Source organism: Hippocampus comes, unplaced genomic scaffold, assembly GCF_001891065.2.
Source record: "Hippocampus comes isolate QL1 unplaced genomic scaffold, H_comes_QL1_v1.1 scaffold167, whole genome shotgun sequence".
Classification (NCBI taxonomy): Eukaryota; Metazoa; Chordata; class Actinopteri; order Syngnathiformes; family Syngnathidae; genus Hippocampus; species Hippocampus comes.
The window spans coordinates 772,221-794,046 of NW_017805502.1; the positions used below are offsets into that span (position 1 = coordinate 772,221).

Genomic DNA, 21,826 nt, shown 5'->3' on the forward strand with positions numbered 1-21,826 from the left:
GCCTCAGCAGTAGATAGTCCGCTGCTCTCTGCAGTGCGTGCTTCAGCGCGAACATGTATGCAAGCGCGTCTTTTGATTTCAACCAATCAGCGCCGACGCAACCTACGTCACACACGACAACAGCTCAGCTAAGCTAGCCGAGACGACACTCGAAGTCGGACACGTTTTTCTGCCAATCTGGGTGCTTCCCTTTTTGTACAAATATATATTTTTTACGACAACTGTCTTGTCCGCGGCGTCTTTTATTCGTTCCACTGGGGTTTAGCAAGTGTGTTTATAAAGAGACGAAAATTGTTTTGGGGACTATCCCCCACATTCTAGTTGAGATGGTATAACCCAAGAGGCAAAATGACGCTTGCTACTGTTGTTGCGAGTTGCCATTCGTTCTACTAAACCATTAGTCAAACGCCATCATGTCTTCTGTCGTTATTACACAAACAAAAATCTCTTTACTGTTACTAGGTGTTAGTGCCTCAATATGGCTACGCTCGTGAAAGCAATACAGCAAACTCAAACGCGTCTTCGTCCAATGTTGTCAACTCATGTCCGGATTAATTTTATTTTCCTCAATTCTCCGGAGAAATTTTCATAAAAATTTGAAAAACCCGGAATTCCGGGAAAATCCGGAGGACTTTCATCTCTGATACCGTACGAATTAAACATTCATCTTAGAGGAGACACACAAAGTGGACTGAATTCAGTGATTAAAAAAAATAAATAAAAATTGTCACGCAATTTGACACAATCTCGATGCGGCAGGTGATGATGAGACACTTGATGATACGGCAAGGGTTCCCAAACTTTTTTTGTCTTGTGTGCCTCTGAACCTTTTTGTCACAACGTGAGTGCCCTCAGTCATTCGAGTTGAGAATTCTCTAAAAGTAGAACGCAACCCAACTGACTAATTGAAATTTTGTCTGCTTAATTCTTTCCAACTCAACCAATGTTGCCTTGAATAGAGGTTGAAATAAAAGTTAAAAAATGACAAATGAATCTGTTAGCTTTTACGACAAACACAATATTGTATTTACCACAAAAATCAGAGCTGATTTGAATGAGTTGATTTGACACATGGGTGTGCCAGATTATTGTCTCCCCAGGGAAACAAATTGTAGTACACAGATACCATTTTATTCACGGGTTAATGAAATGACTGAAAACGCATGCATTTATTAACTTGGAAAATGCATTTGAAATGTTTCCATGTACCCCCTGAAATGTGCTTGCGTACCCGATGTGGGGAAACATTGAACTATGCATCTTGTACTTTGCTCAGTACTTTGTAAATGGCTCAGTGTTGGTTCAAGGGGGACACCATGACAGAAGTCATTAAAAGTCTCTGGAAAATAAAAGTGGGATGACAGTGGAAAAGCAACCAGAGTGTTGAGACAGTGCTTTGATCCTTTCTTTTGTCAGAGGGTTGGACGTGGTCTGCTGCCCTTCAGTATTTTAGGTCTGGTTCCAGAACGTCTAATATCCTTCCATGGTTCTTAGTATAGCGTTCAATGCTGTTAGTTTGTTGGTGCCGTTCACCATCTGTTGGGTGACTTTGGTGTGTAGTTTTGCATATAAACACTTTACCATTCATGTGCCATGTCTACTTCTGTGTCCAAATGTTGCTCCTTGTCTCACACTTCGGAGTTCAGTCTAGATAGTTACTACAGAATCGGTTACCTCTTTCATCACAACACCTGACCAACTGAAGTAATAAATAAATAAATTAGTTAATAAATCTCACTAATTTGGCATTCGGTAAATCAGATGAATTAATATATATTGCTATGGTGCAACAAGACAACACGCATTACCTCTCTGTATGTTTTCAAAACACCAGGTATCTCATAGTACACAGTAGCTGCCCCAGAGTCTCTGGCTACAGCTGCACCAGTTGTGGAGTCGACTTGGAGTATGGCATTGGCTGAAGAGCTCCAAATACCGTGGCCTCCTGCAGAGAAGAGGAGATTTAATAACTTGCCCAAGATGATGAAACTAAAACTGTTCAGGGGACTTTAAATATTTAGATCCACAAATTTCTCACCGTCCTGACTGGCAAGCTGAGCAGTAAAGCAAATGACGTCTCCCACCACCAGCCTCTGGGCCTCTTCTGGCTGGATGGCATGCTCCACAGGAAGCGGAATGTAGTCTGCCACAACAGTGTTTTCACTGTCGTGCACAGACAGCAGCGTGAGACCAGTGTTGACGGTCCGGACTGTCAAAGTATGGTTACTAGGGCCAAACCCGACCTGCACCAGATCATCCCTGACAGAGAGGAACAAAAAGACCATTTTAACATTTATTTATTTAAAAAAAAAAAAACAGACATTTAAAAGGTATACTTGTGAATGTGCTGGCTTGTCCAAGTATTTCTTTTTTGACCATTCACCATTATTGAAATTTTATGCACAAAAATTTGTGAGGACCGATGATGAGGCCTTCTCAGATGTAGAGTGAACAGCCTGGTAAATTGACGTAATGAATTACAAGGCGCGTCTGCCTCATGATTCCAAATCATACTGGCAGTGTTAAAATATTAATTTGCCATCTTCATAACGCATAGAGCATTGTTAGGGTTTGTGTGAGAACTTTCTAACTGCTCACAGATTTGGTATCAAATTCTCAATATTTTGGTTTGATAGCCTTTCAGCAACAACACATGGAGATGGTGCAATGATTAATCGACAACTAATCGACTAACATATTAATTGAAAATTAGTTTTAAAAACAAACTATTTGTTGGGACACCTTGTTTCATTCAAAATTGAGCAAAACCACAGAATTTCAGACCCAACAGGTTTAAATATTCTCAGATTTCTTTAGTCCTCCATTAGAGCAGACTCAAAATCTTTGTGTTGAATTCAAATACAAATTTGCATAACATCTGCTTTTACTTGGGAAAGTGACAATCAGCATTTCTTGCCAATTTACTGACATACCACGAACCAAACTAGCACTGAAACATAATTTTTTGTTCAAAAGTATCAGCATACGTTCACACAAACTCATGATGTTCAAGGATGTTTTACAATGAAATTGGCATGATTCTTTGAATAATGGATAATTTAGGCCACAGATTGGGGCGACAGAAGCTTAGTCTGCTGTGAAAACACAAAAAACAAAAAAAGTTGCTTGAGAGACACAAGTTTCCATCCTGCCTGACGTCGAGGTGCACTTGAGCAAGGCGCCGGTCGCCTCAAACACAGCGCAGAGATGCAGAAGCATTTGTGCAAGATCAAATCCGACCAGCAATCCCTATCCCTCCTGGCCTGCAAGTGTGCATGGTCTCGGTCGGTGAGGTGAATGGCATTCAAGATCGAGAGTGACAATTCAACTAAGTGAATTTATATCATCAATTAACTGTTATGCTAAATGACATTTGGAAAGAAATAATTATGTTAATTATCCAAAGTTGTTGGCACTTGGCATCGTACAACAGACTCATCAAGCAAACACGTTTGAGTGACTTGTGGCTTTTGGCGCACCGCTCCTCAGCGACGAGCACAAAAACATTTACGAGCACCGACAGGGAGAGTGGAAACTGACCTGTTAGTGGAGAAGGTGAGATGGCTGTTGGAGCTGTGCAAGACCTCTCCAGTGCTGGCGTGAAAATAAACGGTGAAGGTGAGGACTATGCCCAAAGGGAGGGCTTTCAGGCTCTCCTTTGTGTATGTATGTAACGCTGGACTGGTACTGAAGCGCATATAGGACACCGGCACCACCTGAGGGATGAGGATGGTGGCTGAGGAGGGCAGTGTTGCCTTCAGGGACAATGTCAACTCAAGACTTTGTACAACTGTTTATCACAGAGCAGACGGCCTACAAAGCTCCCCTGAACATAAATGTGGATGCACATTGGAACAGGAAACGCCGTCAAAGACGCCATCTCAACAAAACTGAAAAACATCACCGATAACATTCTTTTTAAGATCATTTGACTATTTCATTAATACAAGGGGCTTATGAACTCGGGTAATTATGAAAGCATGTTCGTGGCAACTAACTGGGGCAATGCGTCTTGTATTATGGATGACCACTATTTGAGGAATTAGTCCACTTGCTGCAGTACAATTATTTTTTCTGGATTTAAGATGTAGTGAAAATTCGGTCACCGAAAACGTGATCCGAAAATCCGAAACAGGTCACAGGAGGCCTCTCAAACTGACCTTGACTGCAATGATGAGAGTCTGATTGACACCAAAAGATTCTTGGGAAGTAACGAGCAGTGGTGAAATGCCAGTGATTGAGCCAGAGACGAGGAAGCCCTTTTCATCAACTTGAGCGATAGCAACCTGGTCAGCGTGATCCAGCATACGGTATGACAGTGCACCCACGCCGTCTCTAGTATACAATACAATACAAATATAATTACAGATCAGTTCGTCTCAGAATTTCATTGAGCAACAAGATAAACATGCAAGTTGAGTTAACCTGTTTGTTTGAAGTTTGAGGACTGAGTTTGGAGTCATGAGAATCTCTTCGGCCTCGACTTTGGGATTAAACATGTGCAGTTTGTCATAGACCTTGAGGCAAACGTAATGACAACATCATTATTAGGACACAAGTGACACGTCGGAGTCTGACACATTGTTAAGTTGAGTGCATTGGTCTTGAATATACACTCTTATCCCTTCATAATATTTCACAGACAAATAACTTCACTGCTCTGCTGTTTCTGACGGTTGATTTGGAAAGAGGCAGCAGAGCATGGGGTTGGTTCACTGTGGTGATTAGCTCACATTTTTGTCAAATCGATATATAAGACCATTTTTAGAGCTGTACCTGAATTTGGACCTCATCTTCAAGCTCTGGAAGATTATCAGCAAGTTGACCAAGAACAGGGTCGACAACTCTGAGGACAACCTTGAGCCCAGTCCGGCCTCTTGTCCGACCAGTCACACTCATGCCGAAATTGTACTCCGAGTTAAGCGCCACGTTAGCCTGAGATTTTACAAGAGCAAATCAAGTAAAACGTGAATGGGGGTACAACAGTGAAGGTAGCTACTTCAGTAAATGCAGAGAAAGCATGCTGCAACAGGGTTCCCACTCTTCCACTTGCTTTTTATTTATGGACCTTTTAAGGATTTTTGAGGGCTAATTTAGCCATTTTTTAAGGACTTTTTTCTCCACTCAGCAGGGGATTCATGGTGGATTTAATGCCTGCTCAGCAATATGCGGGCTAGAACAGAAAGCCACATATCACTGAGCTGGTGTTCAAATCATTACTGCCAAAGGAGGGGCACATCTTTATTTTTAGGGACAATCAGCTTACCCTTTATTTGACATACTGTATGTCAAATTTTCATTTTCCTACCTGTATTACAGATAGGAAAATGAAAAAAACTTGAAATCATTCTCAAATAAAGTACACTAAGAAAATTTTTAATTTAGAAAATATAAAACTTCAATTTATTTTTGAATAAAAATAACATTTTAAGGATTTTTATTGATTTTAAAAGCTTTCCCTGAAAATTAAGGACAATTAAGAACATGATTTTGCAACTTTTTTATGGATTTTTATTAACTTTAAGGACCTGTGGGAACTCTGTGCAAGTCAGCCTGATAAAAGGAACCACTAAAGAGAAGCATACCACAGAGTGTCTCGACTGCACATCCAAGATGTCCCTTTTGGTAGTGGACCAGTGGAAGCTAAGTCCCGGCAGAGCATTAGCAAATGTGAAGGGTGTTTGACTATTGGTCAAACCCATCACATATACAGGCATCTACAGAAGGAAACAACATGCAACAAGGGCCAATGCCAATCATCATCTCCAAATTTTTGGTTCATTGAAAACAGTATTTACTTAAATGTACATTCACAAGGTTGTACCTGCGCTCCCGTCTTGATTCGTGTAATGGGTGCTCGAATTCGAATGGCAGTCAAACGCACAACCTCAACTTCCACTTGATCCTAAAGACACAGAAGGACCGGCATTAGCAATTCATCTGTTCAAGCATCTCTTCAAAGAAAACTCACTCTGCATGACCCCATCTTTGTTTTTCTTTTTCCTACCTTTGACACAACAACCAGTTTGCCCGTTTCAGCATCGACAGCTTGAATGAGTCCCGTCACCGTGACGTTACCAGTGGTCATACCCTTGACATGACCAATGCCGTTTACAGAAGCGATGTCCTCATTAGTGAGAGAAAACAGAATATTGGACTGAGGCTGCGGGCCACCCTCAGATGTGATCTAGAAACAGTGGGCATAAATAGGTCACTCACAAAATAAATTTTAGCAGTGTAACCCGAGGGTGCAGGTATTTCAGAAAAGTTGTGGCTGTTCATTTTACTGTGACAAAAGTAGAGTCAAACAATCATTTCATGAACCTTTGACATAAACCTAAGTGGTAGGTCACTTGGGTCTTTTTCATCCATCCATTCTTTACCGCTTATCTGAGTCGCGGGGCAAGAGCTTTAGCAGGAAAGCCCAGGTGTTTCCAGGAAAGCCAGGAGACAGTCTCTCCAGTGTGTCCTGGATTATCCCTGGGGCCTCCTGCTTGTGGGACATGCTCTGAACATCTCACCATGAAGGTGTCCTGTAGGCATCCTAATCAGATACCCGAGTGACCTCATCTGGCTCCTCTCAACATGGGGGGGAAGTGGCTTGACTCTGAGCCCCTACGGGATGACCGAGCTTCTCACCTTATCTCTAAGGGAGAGCGTGGACACCCGACGGAGGAAACTCATTTCGGCCGCTTTTATCGGCCGGGATCTCGTTCTTTTGATCACAACCCACAGGTCATGATCATAGGTGAGGGCAGGAACGTAGATTGACCCGTAAATTGAAAGCTTCGCCTTTTGGCTCAGCTCCTTCTTCACCACAACAGACCGATACAAAGTCTGCATTACAGCAGACGCTGCACCGATTCACCTGTCGCCCAATCCTGCCCTCACTTGTGAACAAGACCCAAGATACTTATATTCCTCCACTTGTGGTAAGAACCCATCCCTGACCGGGCGAGGGCACTCCACCCTTTTCTGACTGAGGACAGGAACCCAGCAGCCCATATAAGGGGAGGGGATTCGGTACCCCATACTCCCGAGCACCACCCACAGAACTCCCTGAGGGATACGATCGAACACCTTCTCGAAGTGCACATTGCCGGGACGAAAACCACACTGCTCATCCTGAATCTGAGACTCGACTTCCCGACAGACCCATTCTGCCGGACTCTCCCAGCAAACACTGACAATACATTTCGGCCTGCCAGGTTGGACTGGCATCTTCCCAACCATCGGAGTCAACTCACCACCGGGTCGTGATCAGTTGACAGCTCCAGCTGTCTCTTCGCCCGGGTGTCCAAAACATGCGGCCACAAATCCGATGATACGACCACAAAGTCAATCATCGAACTCCCGCCACATATGGACACTCTTCTGTTTGAAGATGGTGTTCGTTATGGACAATCCATGACAAGCACAGAAGTCCAATAACAAAACACCACTCAAGATCTGATTGGGGCGCGATGAAGATGCCCACACTTGCTATGCTATGCGCCTCTCACCGTGGGCAACTAGAGTGGAAGAGAGTCCAACCTCTCTCGAGAGAAGTGGTACCAGACCCCCAGGCTGGATGACTGGGGGGTGGGAGCTGAGCCCGGTTGGGCCACATGGGTCGAGGCCAGGCTACTCGGCGCTCGCCAGCGATCCCCACCTCCAGGCCACTTGGGCATATTCACCTTTGTAATGTTGAGCAATTTGAGGGGGTTGTGATTAGATCACAGTGCTTTTTCATAAACATAACAGTGCACTCAAAGAGGAGCTGGAAAGGAGACCATCTAGGCTAATGCTGTTTTCCAGAGAAAGCCTGTGGCAAAGGTCCCTTTTGGAAGATTGACTGTGGACCAAATGAACTCTTGTGACAAGTTCAACTGAGGCTACCTCCTGTCAGCATAAACATCAACACGCCACACACAAACATACCTGCATCATTGCTCCAATCAGCAGAGTCATTTTCCGGGGGATGAGTTTGAATGGTGGAAATACCTATTGAGAAACCAGTGACACAGAGTTTCTACAGTAGTTGTTCACAGTCCTGATAATGACTTAAGAAACGTCAGTAAACAAAATACCTCAATCTGTTGAGGGGCAGATGACAATTTTCTCTCATTTCTATCCACTACAACAGCTGACAAGGTTGTCTGGCCAATAGAAACACCTTTTACCAGGTAAACCGCAGTGTCGTGTTCTGTAGACTCTGCTACTGGTCTGTAAAAGGAACATAAAGGCGTGTCCATTAAGGTTAAGCTATTTTGAACAACAAAAACACATCAAGTCTCACAGCCCTTACTTCAATGACACGATTGAAGACGCTGCCTTAACCTTCAATTTCATGAAGTGGAAATAGCTGGCTGGGAAAGGCTTCTTGTTATCATCCAACAGTCTGACATAACACCTTACTGACTTGCCAATTTCCACCTGTAAATGAGACAAATGAGGCCATTCAAGAGGGAAATCACCAATTCGGTTCACCGGAAGAGCAAACCTGAAGACCAAGTGAACTCCATGAATATTAAAAGTTGAGCACTTTTACAGAACAAACAGATCAGTGCCACTGAGGCACGTATGGAATGTGTGCGTTTTTTTTTTTTTTAATTCTGTATTAAGAAGCATCATGTCGAGCGGCTCCAGCATCAACCACAAAGATGAATTATCAGACTGGAAACTGACCTTGTCGACCACTCTCAAATTCACCTCCAGGATTTCAGAAACATGCACTGTGGCTTTGGCTGTCAATGGGGATGCCAAACAAAGGTCATGAACCATCACTTGCACCACACCTGGCTGGATGGGGGAAACCTGGGGACATGAAGGAATTCAAGTGAGAAATTCAAACTGGCAAGGGTAATCATTCTTTATCACTATCTCTAGACTGTGGATTTTGATTTCCCTTCCCTAATTCACTCTCCTAGAACTCCAGATGTCCCTACATACCTGGGCTGTTCCTTGGGTGTCTTGCAATACCACATCTGCAACGTCTTTAACACTGGTTTTGACAACAAAATGCCCCGACCCCTCTCGCAGTGCAAGGTTACCCTGCAAGGAAAAACACACGTAAAGCTTTTGAGCTGAAGTAAAAATTGGTATTGGATAAGACTTTCATCGCACATTTTCAGATCACTTGCATGGTTGAACACGCTGCACTAGTCGCGTCAATGGACCCCACCACAATTAGTGTTAATTTCTTCAGATATGTCTAAGGCGAGTAGGGTCAAACTCAGATGAGCTAAAATGAAGTCATTTGCAAAAAGAAACAATACTAAACACCAAATGGATGGACTAAACAGTAATCAAGCGGTAAAAGAAACATTTCTCCCTTACCCGCACATCTGGGTGGTTGTATAGGGTCAATGTGTCAGGAAAGATGTGCACATCTTCAACTAAAATGAGTTCCAATGTCGCGGACACTGGGGTAAACGTGTCAACCTATCCACCAGAACAGTTGAAAACAGAATCAAGATATACAGTAGCACCAACTCAGATAAAAATAAATAACTGATACGTAAGGTAATCAACAGAATCCACACGTTTGGCAACATAGCAAAAGAAAAAATGCATTATTCTGCTCTTAATTATTTGTGTGAAAAGTGAATGTTCATGATCAAGTAGATAATCACAATGTATCTTCACTGAATCGGCAGAATGTGCGAATACATTCCAGTAGTTCAGCGACATCAACTGTAATTGGGCCACAAAGATGGGAAGCTGCTAAATTCTTGTGGAAAAGAGACTCAGATACAGTATTGAAATTTTTTATGAGGCATTGCCCACAACACAAGGCAGATAAAACAAAAATGTAAACAAAATATAAATATTTTTGAATTGTGCAGCCATCTTCAATGCCATTCCTGCCCAAGGCAATCCCTGCATATTTACCAACAATGTTAACGCACCTTTCCTTGTCGAGCTGCAGATTACCTTGTAGTAGAAATGATTACTGTAAATGAGGCCTTGATAATAAAAGGCTAGTGTAAAAGTGAACAAGCAAAACATTAACGTTTGAAAAATGTGTGACAGTTACATAGCGAACGCGTACCGAGGAGGGTTTTAACATCTCTTAGCATCCCGCACGGGCCAGTAAGTCACAGTCACAGCAAGGAGAGAAAACAGACTGCTGAATGATCAGATAAAGTGAAAAATGTGACACTTACTCGACTCTGAATTTTGGCTGCTTTGATATGTGAAAGCTGGTAATCCAGCGCTGTCGCCGTGATGGCAGCGGGCCCCGATTGACGATGCACAACAATGGTCTGCCGGCCTGTTACAGAGGACAAAGAAAGGAATTGCGCTAAGCAAAAACCCAATGATAAATTGAGACATCAAAAAACGACAGCAATGAAGAGTCAGGGCATTCAATTCAATGAAACCTTCTTTCCAAAAAGCTCATCAAGAAATACGTGGGATTAGGTCACTTCAAAATAGCCAATCAAAAACTTTTAAGAGCAGACACTTTACCGTGTAGTTTCATTTGTTTGTTTTCATCCTTAAAGGGATGAAGCGTCATGGGAAGGATCGGCTCGATACTGGCCAGGGACACTTTGCTTGATTCCCACACGATGCTCAGTGAGCTGAAGTTGTCAAATTTCCGTCCTTGGTGGTCAAAAGCCGCAAGGTCCAAAACTGAGTTGCGATAATTTGAAACTGGGACCTTAAAAAAAACAAACCAAACATAATCACTCAAAATCGCATTAGAACATTTTACAAAAATACCATCATCATAATACTCAGGCGGCATTGTCATATTAAGGAGGAGGAAATAACATGCGTACCACGTATTTGTTCTGCTGCAACAGAGGGCATGCTAGTTCCTGCTGCGGAATGGCGTACACTGGGACCAGGGTGAGGCGTGACGGAGGAGCGCAAACAAACTTTACAGATGCCCTCTCTACAGCGGGATATGGGTTGGTCACGCTGGCCTTGTTTCGCACCCTCACTTCCAGCATCTGCACATTTATGAATCATTACAACAAAGCTCTGACACTGGGTCACCATGGAGAATACATTTCTTCTCTGGGAACAGAATACTATTGTAGTGACTAACTTTATGTTGGATTAGTGTGTTGGTACAGTTACATATCATCAATGCTGTGCCCAATGCTACGTTATAAACCAAGAAATATTTTAAAGATAGAATATTGAGCACTTATTGGTGTTGTTAAATGAAGAAAAAGTCATGCCCATCTAGTCCCAATGATACACATCCAGTTTGTTATTTGGTCAGCATGGAGGAATTACCTGCTCTCCCAAGGCCTTGCAAGTTGCTCTGACCAAATGCTGGTCATAATTATGGGACAGCGGGCTGATCAGAGTAAGGCTCACACTTTCTTCCTCCTCAGCTCTCAACTCACAGAAGAATTTAGAGGGCTCCAGAACCCAAGGCTGAGGCCCACCCTCAAACAGCATGTCTTTAGAGGAACCCAGTGTCACCACAGCCACGGACACAGGGTCAAGAGCCTGACAAATGAGATCATCGGGACAATCGCCGTCATTAAAACAGAAAAGCGTGTCTTTTTTTTTTTTTTAAAGATTATTTATTTAAACCGACTATCAGGTCAAGCTGGGAAATGTGACTATATGTATGGTGTAGATGAACATATGTATCGTTCCACTTCTCTCCTTTCGTCTATATTTTAGGTAAATATTAACTTTTTTTTATAGGGGATTATGGCAGCAAGAATAATTTTTTTAAGACTCACGCTGAGGGGAAGATAAGCTGCAATGGTGATCTTTGCACTGAGGTGAACGTTGCCATGGGTGTAGCTGACCAAGAGCGTGGTGTAGCCTGGGGTCAGAGCTTTGGCTATCACCCCACTGCAGTGGCCTTGGCCGGGAGCCAGTCGACCTGCAAGGCAGAAACAGAGGTGTTTGGAGGAGGGGGAATGCAAATATCCGCAATTTATTTTACACCCAGTTTACTTTTTCAATTAGCAATAGGAGATTGAATTCAATGTGAAATGGAAAAAAAGGTCAATTTGAAGAGATTCACCGAAAACACAACAGATTGATGAACTGCTGGCCTTACTGCTTCAACCGACAAATAAATATAAGAAGAAGAAAAATAGACTGCACTTTTACCCTCAAACGCATGAAATACTTAAATGGCCTGTTCCAGCTGAACAACTTGTGACCAGTTGTCGCTCCCAATGGCAAACTGTCCAAAACAGGACGATCAACAAGTGAGCATCTATTTGTGAGTGACCTTCACTTGATGGCAATTCTCCAATGAGTGAGGCAAATGGCAACATGAGGAGAAATTTATCTTTTATGCACTGAAGCAGCTGCTACACATCAGAATCCATTTGCAGACTCACCTTCAAGCTGCTGAAAGACGCCTTGGTTTTCCTCATCAACCTGCAGGTCAAAGTGGGAGCAGTCACTCAACATGACGCGCTCCATCCCCTTTTCCTCCAGCAGGCCAAAAATTCTGAGCGGTAGTTCCAGAATCGTGCCCACTCGGGCTTCCACTCGACAGGGAGCAAAGTCCATTGCCACAGGTTCAACGACGTATACCTACGGGAATGAATATATTCAAAATCATCAGTGTCAAAGTTGGGGATCAAGTTGTACACAGGTTTCAGTTGATGAAGCTCCAATGTCACGAAGGAACTGTACTGTCAACCTTGACAAGTCAAAAAAACTGGAAGACTTATAATTTCTTTTTATGCTAAAGAAAAAATCCTAAATATATTTCATCCATCCATCCAGCCATCCTCCGATCCGCTTAATCCTCAAAAGGGTTCCAGGGGGTGTTGGAGCCTATCCCAGCCTTCTTCAGGCAGTAGGCGGGGGACACCCTGAACTGTTTGCCAGCCAATCGCAGGGCACACAGAGATGAACAATCATCCGCACTCACACGCACACCTAGGACCATTTTGAATGGTCAATCAGCCTGCTATGCACGTATTTGGAATGTGGGTGGAAACCAGAGTATCTGGAGAAAACCCACGCAGGCCCGGGGAGAACATGCAAACTCCACACAGGAAGGCCAGAGCTGGGATCGAAACCACGACCTGTGGTGTCAACGCCCTAACCACTGGACCACCGGGTCACCAAAAATATATTCCAATAAATGCTATATTGCACATGTAAGATTAATACATAAAACAAAAAAGAATTGCTGTCGGCAAAAACAGTGGAGTGAGTTAGTGCATTGTGAAAACAGGATGTTAGCCCCAAAACAGTTTTGCTTTTAACTCTCGAATAAAAAGTAACTATACTGTTAACATGAATCCTTCTTGCTTGTAACTACAAAGCAGTTACTTTGCAAATGTTGTTTTGTCATTTAACAAGTATAGATTCATAAATGACATGGTTTATCAATGATGCTGGCAGAGTCACCATACCTTCATCTCTCCGAAATGGAGTGGGTTGCGCATATCCTGCGCTTTCACGATGCTAACACCAATGTCATTGACTGTCGTCATCACGCCTTTGACAGTCACTGTGGCCACGCTTGGGTTGGACGAAGACCAGCTGAAATTTCCACTGCCACCTGTTGCCTACCCAAAGCAAAGAGCAACAACTTTCAACAACATTGAATGGGACAGCATGAGAGGTAATCGCAAAGAAAAAAAAAAAGAAACAAAACACTTGGTATTAAGTCAGTTGTCATCTTGTTCATCCTCACGAATTATACCTTAATTGTGTACTGATACGCGCCGACCTTGGGTTGCCATGGGAACGTAAGAATACTGGGACTAAGAACGATAGGTTTACAGATTTCCACATCCTGTTCATTGTGGACTGGGTTGACGAGTGGGTGGACGCCGCCCTTCTAGAAGCAGAACAGAGGACACAGGCCCTGATCAGGCTGACCGCTGACTTTTTCGGGATAAACGAAAGATGAATACACTTATTTTGAAATGTGAACAAGTATAAATCAAACTTACTTCATCCTCAACAGCTGTCAAAGTAGCATCAAAGACACTCAGGCCGTCTTTGATAGCTTTGACCCTATGGTAAGATCCATTCAGGGAAGAGTGCAAAATGTCAAAGAATTCCAGAGGGAAAACAGACTCGATTCGGACATTCTGCCAAAAGAGGTGGTAGAAAAGCAACATCAATAACTTTGCTTTATGTCGCATTGTATCAAAGGTGGTCACAGTCAAGCTGTGATCTGAAATAGAAAGTGTGTCATATGTGAGCAGAAACAATCGTTATAACATAGCTGACATCCCGGTATGGAATATGGCAATCGGATTCGTGACGTAGTTCCGATCTCGTTTGTGAATTTCAAATGTCGAATTTTCGTTCACTTTTTGCTCCGTCGCAACAAAGGGAAGAAAAACGCACAGAAGAAAAACACGAGCGCTTCGATGAGGCAGCAATTGTATGGCATAACAGTACAAAGAATTTGAAGCTTGCCAATATGTCGCTGCATGCCAAGGAACAACCAACACCCTCCTCATTTTGTTTCCAGTCCACTGCGTGCTATAGACGAGATCTTTGGGAAAATGGCGAAGGCTTATTTTGCTTTTATAGCGACTAGAGGTCAAAATCATATTTCACCTTTTTATATTTACTCGTGTAGTGGTACACTCGCCTGACTTGTGCACGGGCAGCATGGGAACGGTTCCCACTCAGTGACGGTCTGGATGTCGATTTGATTGGCTGTTCATCTCTATATGTTCCCTGCGACTGACTGGCGACCATTTCAGGGTGGAGTCCGCTTCCCATTTTAAGTCAGTTGGGATCGGCTCCAGCACCCCCAGGCCCATGACCATGTTCAGTATAAGCGGTGTTGAAAACGGATGGCTGGATATTTATTCATTTTTATGTAAATTATTTTTGCCGCTGTTGTGACTGGAGCAGTAAGTTATAAACGAAAACTGTTTTTTTAACTTTATTTCACAGATCCAATGTACAATAAAGAACAAAATAAAACACATTCACACAAACAAAGAACATAACACTCGGGGTGTCCAAATTTAAATTCCATAGATTCAATATATATTTATGCACAAATATGAAGATTCAATACAAGCCGAGTTTTAATACTTTTTTGTTTTGAAGAAATGCCTCATCGAAAAACATAACACTTGAATTTATTGAATGCAACAAAGCATAGTTTCCTTCCCATGAACTTACTTGTATGTACAAGAATTGTACCTATTATTATAAACAGATTAATCAAATACACATCTGATTTTCGCTCAAACCTTCGTGAACCTTTTTTGCATATGTAAATCTGATGAACAATTTTAAATGATACTTCTTTAATCTTATTCGTAATTAAGTAACGATTATGTAAAATCCGGCCTTTCTTCCAAGCTACAGAATGTCATCCACAGAGACAGATCAAAATGCAAGCATGTGAGATGACGAGGTAATATCTTTCTCAAAAGGCGCTCTTATTCTCTTCCTACCAGAAGATTAGAAACCGGTAAATTTTCCAATCACTGGCGAGATCGGAAGTACGTCACAGCCCTGTTTCATGTAGTTCATTGCCAGGATTCATTTTACTGTGACAGTTTCATCGACAGGTGCTTTTCTACTGAGGTTTACTTACATCAGACAAGTAGAGTTTGTTACCAGATTTATCGAGTACTTCAATCTGGATATCATAGTCTCGACCCATTTCCAGAACCCAACTGTTTCCAGGATGAATTTTAAAACCTAAGTCAAACATACAGGTTTGAAAAAGACTTCTCACACTCACTTTTCCCTTTAAAAACAAAAGTTCCGGTAAACAGGAGTGACTGAACTCACCTAAGTAGGCAGGTTCCACCACAAACAAAGTGCTGTTGGGAAGACGAAACACTCCTTGCATGCGAAGACCTAAATAATACTTGTAAGGAAAATTGAAACAGACATTGCGTACAGCTGGTGCATGCAGAAACCTTTGGAAGGGGCGGGACACTCAAAATTAAAAGGAGGAACAACGAGGACATTTGAAATGCCTTCCAGAAACATACTTTACTCAGCTTTTGCCAGCTGCCAAAAGACAGTAGAAGAAGAAATGGAAGAAGGCAAAGAGGTAAAAGTAGTCATGAATTTGCACCACTGCCCATTATATTTATCGAATGCGAAAGAAAGTGGCAGAAATGCACTGAAAGTATCTGCCAATGCCATAAGAAAGTACAGCAAAAGAAGATATGGAAGCAGAAGAAGTAGTAGAAGACAGAAGAACTGTAGTTAGGGCAACTAATGTGTGACGAAATTCTGTTACTGCCACAAGCATGCGGTGTCAGCGACAACAAGGATTTACTAATTACGGCAACAAAAGGCGTAACAACCGACCACAATGCAACGCGTGATTCTTGCAAAGGTAAGTCAAAAGAAAACCATTTCCGAAGTGAGAATTCACTCTAATGCCCTGCTACCATCCTGCGAGTATTTGTGTTTGGAGAGGCAGAGCGTGCTCCCCTTTCATTCATTTCTGAATGCGGCCTATGTTCAAAAGAAATCAAGCGTTGGTGCTTGAACTGTTTCTTTTCCTTATGCTGCCTGATGCACTGGGATCCAGCGCTCCTTCTTTGGGGCACATTTGAACAATGCTCTGAGTTTGGTAACGGTCAGAGTGAAGCAGTGCGTGGTCCGAGCATATTTTCAAACACATCTACGATTAGGGAATGGGCATTTTTGGGGGGTGTCCAAGCTCGACTGTTCTTGGTCTCATATTTTTGTTAAACAAATGCATTTTTATGCTTTATAAAACATTAATGTCTGAATTTTCGGGTGCTAGCAATGGGTTCGGGCATTTATATGAAAAACGCGTCTCCACTTACAACATTTTCTAGTTAAGAAATTTCTTCCAGAACCAATTAATTTTGTAAGTAGAGGTACCAACCTACTAGTGTAATACCCAAACAGGTCAATCAGTGCAGCCTAAAAATACTGTTCATGAGCAGTAGGAGGGGTCATGGTCCAGCACGGCCCATCAGCGCCTTGTTAAGCCTCCAACAGAGTGGCAGGCGAAAATGTTTCAGAAGGATACTTTTATGGTCGAGCACGACATTGATGTGTCCCAGTTGAATGGCTGCAACTGTGGAGGTTCTTTGATCCAGACGTGCAACGTCAACATCTGGGTTCCCATTTGTGTCGACCACGCTGTTCTCAAGGTGGAGCTCATATTGATCACATGGCATTGAAAGCTCTTGAAAAGCAATGGGAATGGGAAACATTCTATCTCAGATTTGCCCTGATACTCAAATGCGAGCTCCACTCAGCAGTCTCACCGGTTATCGAGCCCTGTCGTATCTTCAGGACTTGGTATCGGATTGACGTTCCGACCATCAGGTAGACATTATGCGCAGGGCTCAGCAAAATGTTCTCTAAAATCAGTAGTTTCACCTCAGCTGCGTCCACACCCTGCAGGACAGATATCACAGCAACATCGGAACAGCTTCATCTTCATGACCAGTGGTTTTAAAACAAGCGGCACGAGGGAGTCTGCCTTAAAAGGGGACACTGAGTCAAGGTGACTTGTTAAATCGACTGTATGCAAATATTTGGGTCTCTGGACTGGAAACAACTTTCGTGACTCTGTCTATTGCTGAAAATGTGTTTGTGAGCAAGCTCTTCTGTCTGCATTTGCACTCCACTGTAACAGAAACAGTAAGGCTTCAAACATATCTATCTGAGCGCCCAGAACGAGTCATGAGACATAATTTGTTTGTTACAATTTGTTTAGCCACATGCAACTTCTTGACGCAATACATCCATATTTAGCCACTGGCGAGGTCAGAAAAGGTGACAAATAGCATAGTAGTCAGTCATCATGGCAATCAAAGCTGTGCCAGGAAATCCTGGAGGCTGTCTAACACTGAGGCAATTCATTTGAATATTTGTGCTGGAAAATAATTATCTTACTTGATACAGTGATTCTTGAATTCTGGCCTTCACTTTCGCATGTCCTGTTTTCAGGCCTGACACCAAAATGATATTGCCTTGTTTTCCGACATGCTCCATTTCAGAGATGTATTCAGGAGGTGTGTATGTGGAATCAGAAAACTTGAGAAACCTTGAGAAGGGACAAGACAGAGCAATGTTAACTTTGTGCCACTTTGGATTTTACCCAAAAGAACATATTGGTAGAATACCAGGTGTAGTTTTGTGGTGCCCAGAGTTACAACCTACCGGTAAATTCGTTTCATGACATGACTCTTATCTCAAATCAACTCTGCTCATTGAATTAAATGTAAACACAGTTAATCCGTTCCAGCCACCCAAAACACTCAAAATGCATTTTTAACTGCCTTTCATAAGAAGATTTGCACTCCACAGTACGGCGCCTTATAAAAACACACAGTGATGTGATACAGTAACATTTGCTCTCCATATAACCTTTAAACATGGAAACTGTGAGCGCACAACATTAGCACACCAAACATATTGTTCTCCCTTTTTGGGGCTGACTGGCAAAGCACCCTTATGGCATATTAATTACTGCTAAAGTACAGCAAAAGAAGATATGGAAGCAGAAGAAGTAGTAGAAGACAGAAGAACTGTAGTTAGGGCAACTAATGTGTGACGAAATTCTGTTACTGCCACAAGCATGCGGTGTCAGCGACAACAAGGATTTACTAATTACGGCAACAAAAGGCGTAACAACCGACCACAATGCAACGCGTGATTCTTGCAAAGGTAAGTCAAAAGAAAACCATTTCCGAAGTGAGAATTCACTCTAATGCCCTGCTACCATCCTGCGAGTATTTGTGTTTGGAGAGGCAGAGCGTGCTCCCCTTTCATTCATTTCTGAATGCGGCCTATGTTCAAAAGAAATCAAGCGTTGGTGCTTGAACTGTTTCTTTTCCTTATGCTGCCTGATGCACTGGGATCCAGCGCTCCTTCTTTGGGGCACATTTGAACAATGCTCTGAGTTTGGTAACGGTCAGAGTGAAGCAGTGCGTGGTCCGAGCATATTTTCAAACACATCTACGATTAGGGAATGGGCATTTTTGGGGGGTGTCCAAGCTCGACTGTTCTTGGTCTCATATTTTTGTTAAACAAATGCATTTTTATGCTTTATAAAACATTAATGTCTGAATTTTCGGGTGCTAGCAATGGGTTCGGGCATTTATATGAAAAACGCGTCTCCACTTACAACATTTTCTAGTTAAGAAATTTCTTCCAGAACCAATTAATTTTGTAAGTAGAGGTACCAACCTACTAGTGTAATACCCAAACAGGTCAATCAGTGCAGCCTAAAAATACTGTTCATGAGCAGTAGGAGGGGTCATGGTCCAGCACGGCCCATCAGCGCCTTGTTAAGCCTCCAACAGAGTGGCAGGCGAAAATGTTTCAGAAGGATACTTTTATGGTCGAGCACGACATTGATGTGTCCCAGTTGAATGGCTGCAACTGTGGAGGTTCTTTGATCCAGACGTGCAACGTCAACATCTGGGTTCCCATTTGTGTCGACCACGCTGTTCTCAAGGTGGAGCTCATATTGATCACATGGCATTGAAAGCTCTTGAAAAGCAATGGGAATGGGAAACATTCTATCTCAGATTTGCCCTGATACTCAAATGCGAGCTCCACTCAGCAGTCTCACCGGTTATCGAGCCCTGTCGTATCTTCAGGACTTGGTATCGGATTGACGTTCCGACCATCAGGTAGACATTATGCGCAGGGCTCAGCAAAATGTTCTCTAAAATCAGTAGTTTCACCTCAGCTGCGTCCACACCCTGCAGGACAGATATCACAGCAACATCGGAACAGCTTCATCTTCATGACCAGTGGTTTTAAAACAAGCGGCACGAGGGAGTCTGCCTTAAAAGGGGACACTGAGTCAAGGTGACTTGTTAAATCGACTGTATGCAAATATTTGGGTCTCTGGACTGGAAACAACTTTCGTGACTCTGTCTATTGCTGAAAATGTGTTTGTGAGCAAGCTCTTCTGTCTGCATTTGCACTCCACTGTAACAGAAACAGTAAGGCTTCAAACATATCTATCTGAGCGCCCAGAACGAGTCATGAGACATAATTTGTTTGTTACAATTTGTTTAGCCACATGCAACTTCTTGACGCAATACATCCATATTTAGCCACTGGCGAGGTCAGAAAAGGTGACAAATAGCATAGTAGTCAGTCATCATGGCAATCAAAGCTGTGCCAGGAAATCCTGGAGGCTGTCTAACACTGAGGCAATTCATTTGAATATTTGTGCTGGAAAATAATTATCTTACTTGATACAGTGATTCTTGAATTCTGGCCTTCACTTTCGCATGTCCTGTTTTCAGGCCTGACACCAAAATGATATTGCCTTGTTTTCCGACATGCTCCATTTCAGAGATGTATTCAGGAGGTGTGTATGTGGAATCAGAAAACTTGAGAAACCTTGAGAAGGGACAAGACAGAGCAATGTTAACTTTGTGCCACTTTGGATTTTACCCAAAAGAACATATTGGTAGAATACCAGGTGTAGTTTTGTGGTGCCCAGAGTTACAACCTACCGGTAAATTCGTTTCATGACATGACTCTTATCTCAAATCAACTCTGCTCATTGAATTAAATGTAAACACAGTTAATCCGTTCCAGCCACCCAAAACACTCAAAATGCATTTTTAACTGCCTTTCATAAGAAGATTTGCACTCCACAGTACGGCGCCTTATAAAAACACACAGTGATGTGATACAGTAACATTTGCTCTCCATATAACCTTTAAACATGGAAACTGTGAGCGCACAACATTAGCACACCAAACATATTGTTCTCCCTTTTTGGGGCTGACTGGCAAAGCACCCTTATGGCATATTAATTACTGCTAGGAAACAACTTTCGTGACTCTGTCTATTGCTGAAAATGTGTTTGTGAGCAAGCTCTTCTGTCTGCATTTGCACTCCACTGTAACAGAAACAGTAAGGCTTCAAACATATCTATCTGAGCGCCCAGAACGAGTCATGAGACATAATTTGTTTGTTACAATTTGTTTAGCCACATGCAACTTCTTGACGCAATACATCCATATTTAGCCACTGGCGAGGTCAGAAAAGGTGACAAATAGCATAGTAGTCAGTCATCATGGCAATCAAAGCTGTGCCAGGAAATCCTGGAGGCTGTCTAACACTGAGGCAATTCATTTGAATATTTGTGCTGGAAAATAATTATCTTACTTGATACAGTGATTCTTGAATTCTGGCCTTCACTTTCGCATGTCCTGTTTTCAGGCCTGACACCAAAATGATATTGCCTTGTTTTCCGACATGCTCCATTTCAGAGATGTATTCAGGAGGTGTGTATGTGGAATCAGAAAACTTGAGAAACCTTGAGAAGGGACAAGACAGAGCAATGTTAACTTTGTGCCACTTTGGATTTTACCCAAAAGAACATATTGGTAGAATACCAGGTGTAGTTTTGTGGTGCCCAGAGTTACAACCTACCGGTAAATTCGTTTCATGACATGACTCTTATCTCAAATCAACTCTGCTCATTGAATTAAATGTAAACACAGTTAATCCGTTCCAGCCACCCAAAACACTCAAAATGCATTTTTAACTGCCTTTCATAAGAAGATTTGCACTCCACAGTACGGCGCCTTATAAAAACACACAGTGATGTGATACAGTAACATTTGCTCTCCATATAACCTTTAAACATGGAAACTGTGAGCGCACAACATTAGCACACCAAACATATTGTTCTCCCTTTTTGGGGCTGACTGGCAAAGCACCCTTATGGCATATTAATTACTGCTACCGAATGATACGGTTCTTCCATTGCAAGGAAACCAATGTGAACTGGTGGTGGCCGGATGTCGAGAAGTTGGCCACCGTCATCTCGTGGAGGAAGACTGAAGGTCACACCCATCTCAAAAGTTGATTGTGTATTAAACAGAGATGAAAGTGGACTTTTCTGAAAATTCCGGAAGAAAAAAAAAATATATAT

General features: G+C 42.6%; 1 protein-coding gene across 5 annotated transcripts in view; it reads right to left on the reverse strand.

Moving 5' to 3' along the window:
* The window catches only part of nup210 (nucleoporin 210), a 34,076-nt gene that overhangs the window by 6,692 nt on the left and 5,558 nt on the right, over positions 1-21,826 (reverse strand). For 2 of the 5 annotated variants that reach the window (XM_019877271.1, XM_019877269.1), the window contains exons 5-33: positions 21,055-21,205; positions 19,493-19,625; positions 19,252-19,410; positions 15,706-15,774; positions 15,506-15,612; positions 13,887-14,027; positions 13,634-13,771; positions 13,341-13,496; positions 12,309-12,507; positions 11,694-11,839; positions 11,233-11,451; positions 10,767-10,940; positions 10,453-10,645; positions 10,149-10,255; positions 9,319-9,423; positions 8,932-9,033; positions 8,668-8,796; positions 8,288-8,415; positions 8,070-8,205; positions 7,921-7,983; positions 6,008-6,187; positions 5,825-5,905; positions 5,586-5,717; positions 4,777-4,935; positions 4,426-4,517; positions 4,161-4,335; positions 3,541-3,716; positions 2,039-2,259; positions 1,809-1,945 (exon numbers count right to left, since the gene is read on the reverse strand). In XM_019877271.1, the coding sequence (XP_019732830.1) occupies positions 1,809-1,945; positions 2,039-2,259; positions 3,541-3,716; positions 4,161-4,335; positions 4,426-4,517; positions 4,777-4,935; positions 5,586-5,717; positions 5,825-5,905; positions 6,008-6,187; positions 7,921-7,983; positions 8,070-8,205; positions 8,288-8,415; positions 8,668-8,796; positions 8,932-9,033; positions 9,319-9,423; positions 10,149-10,255; positions 10,453-10,645; positions 10,767-10,940; positions 11,233-11,451; positions 11,694-11,839; positions 12,309-12,507; positions 13,341-13,496; positions 13,634-13,771; positions 13,887-14,027; positions 15,506-15,612; positions 15,706-15,774; positions 19,252-19,410; positions 19,493-19,625; positions 21,055-21,205 (4,108 nt within the window). Of the gene's footprint in view, positions 1-1,808; positions 1,946-2,038; positions 2,260-3,540; positions 3,717-4,160; positions 4,336-4,425; positions 4,518-4,776; positions 4,936-5,585; positions 5,718-5,824; positions 5,906-6,007; positions 6,188-7,920; positions 7,984-8,069; positions 8,206-8,287; positions 8,416-8,667; positions 8,797-8,931; positions 9,034-9,318; positions 9,424-10,148; positions 10,256-10,452; positions 10,646-10,766; positions 10,941-11,232; positions 11,452-11,693; positions 11,840-12,308; positions 12,508-13,340; positions 13,497-13,633; positions 13,772-13,886; positions 14,028-15,505; positions 15,613-15,705; positions 15,775-16,933; positions 17,093-17,174; positions 17,308-17,808; positions 17,959-19,251; positions 19,411-19,492; positions 19,626-20,126; positions 20,277-21,054; positions 21,206-21,826 lie in introns of those variants that run through there. The other 3 variants (XM_019877273.1, XM_019877272.1, XM_019877274.1) reach the window with 3 other exon arrangements.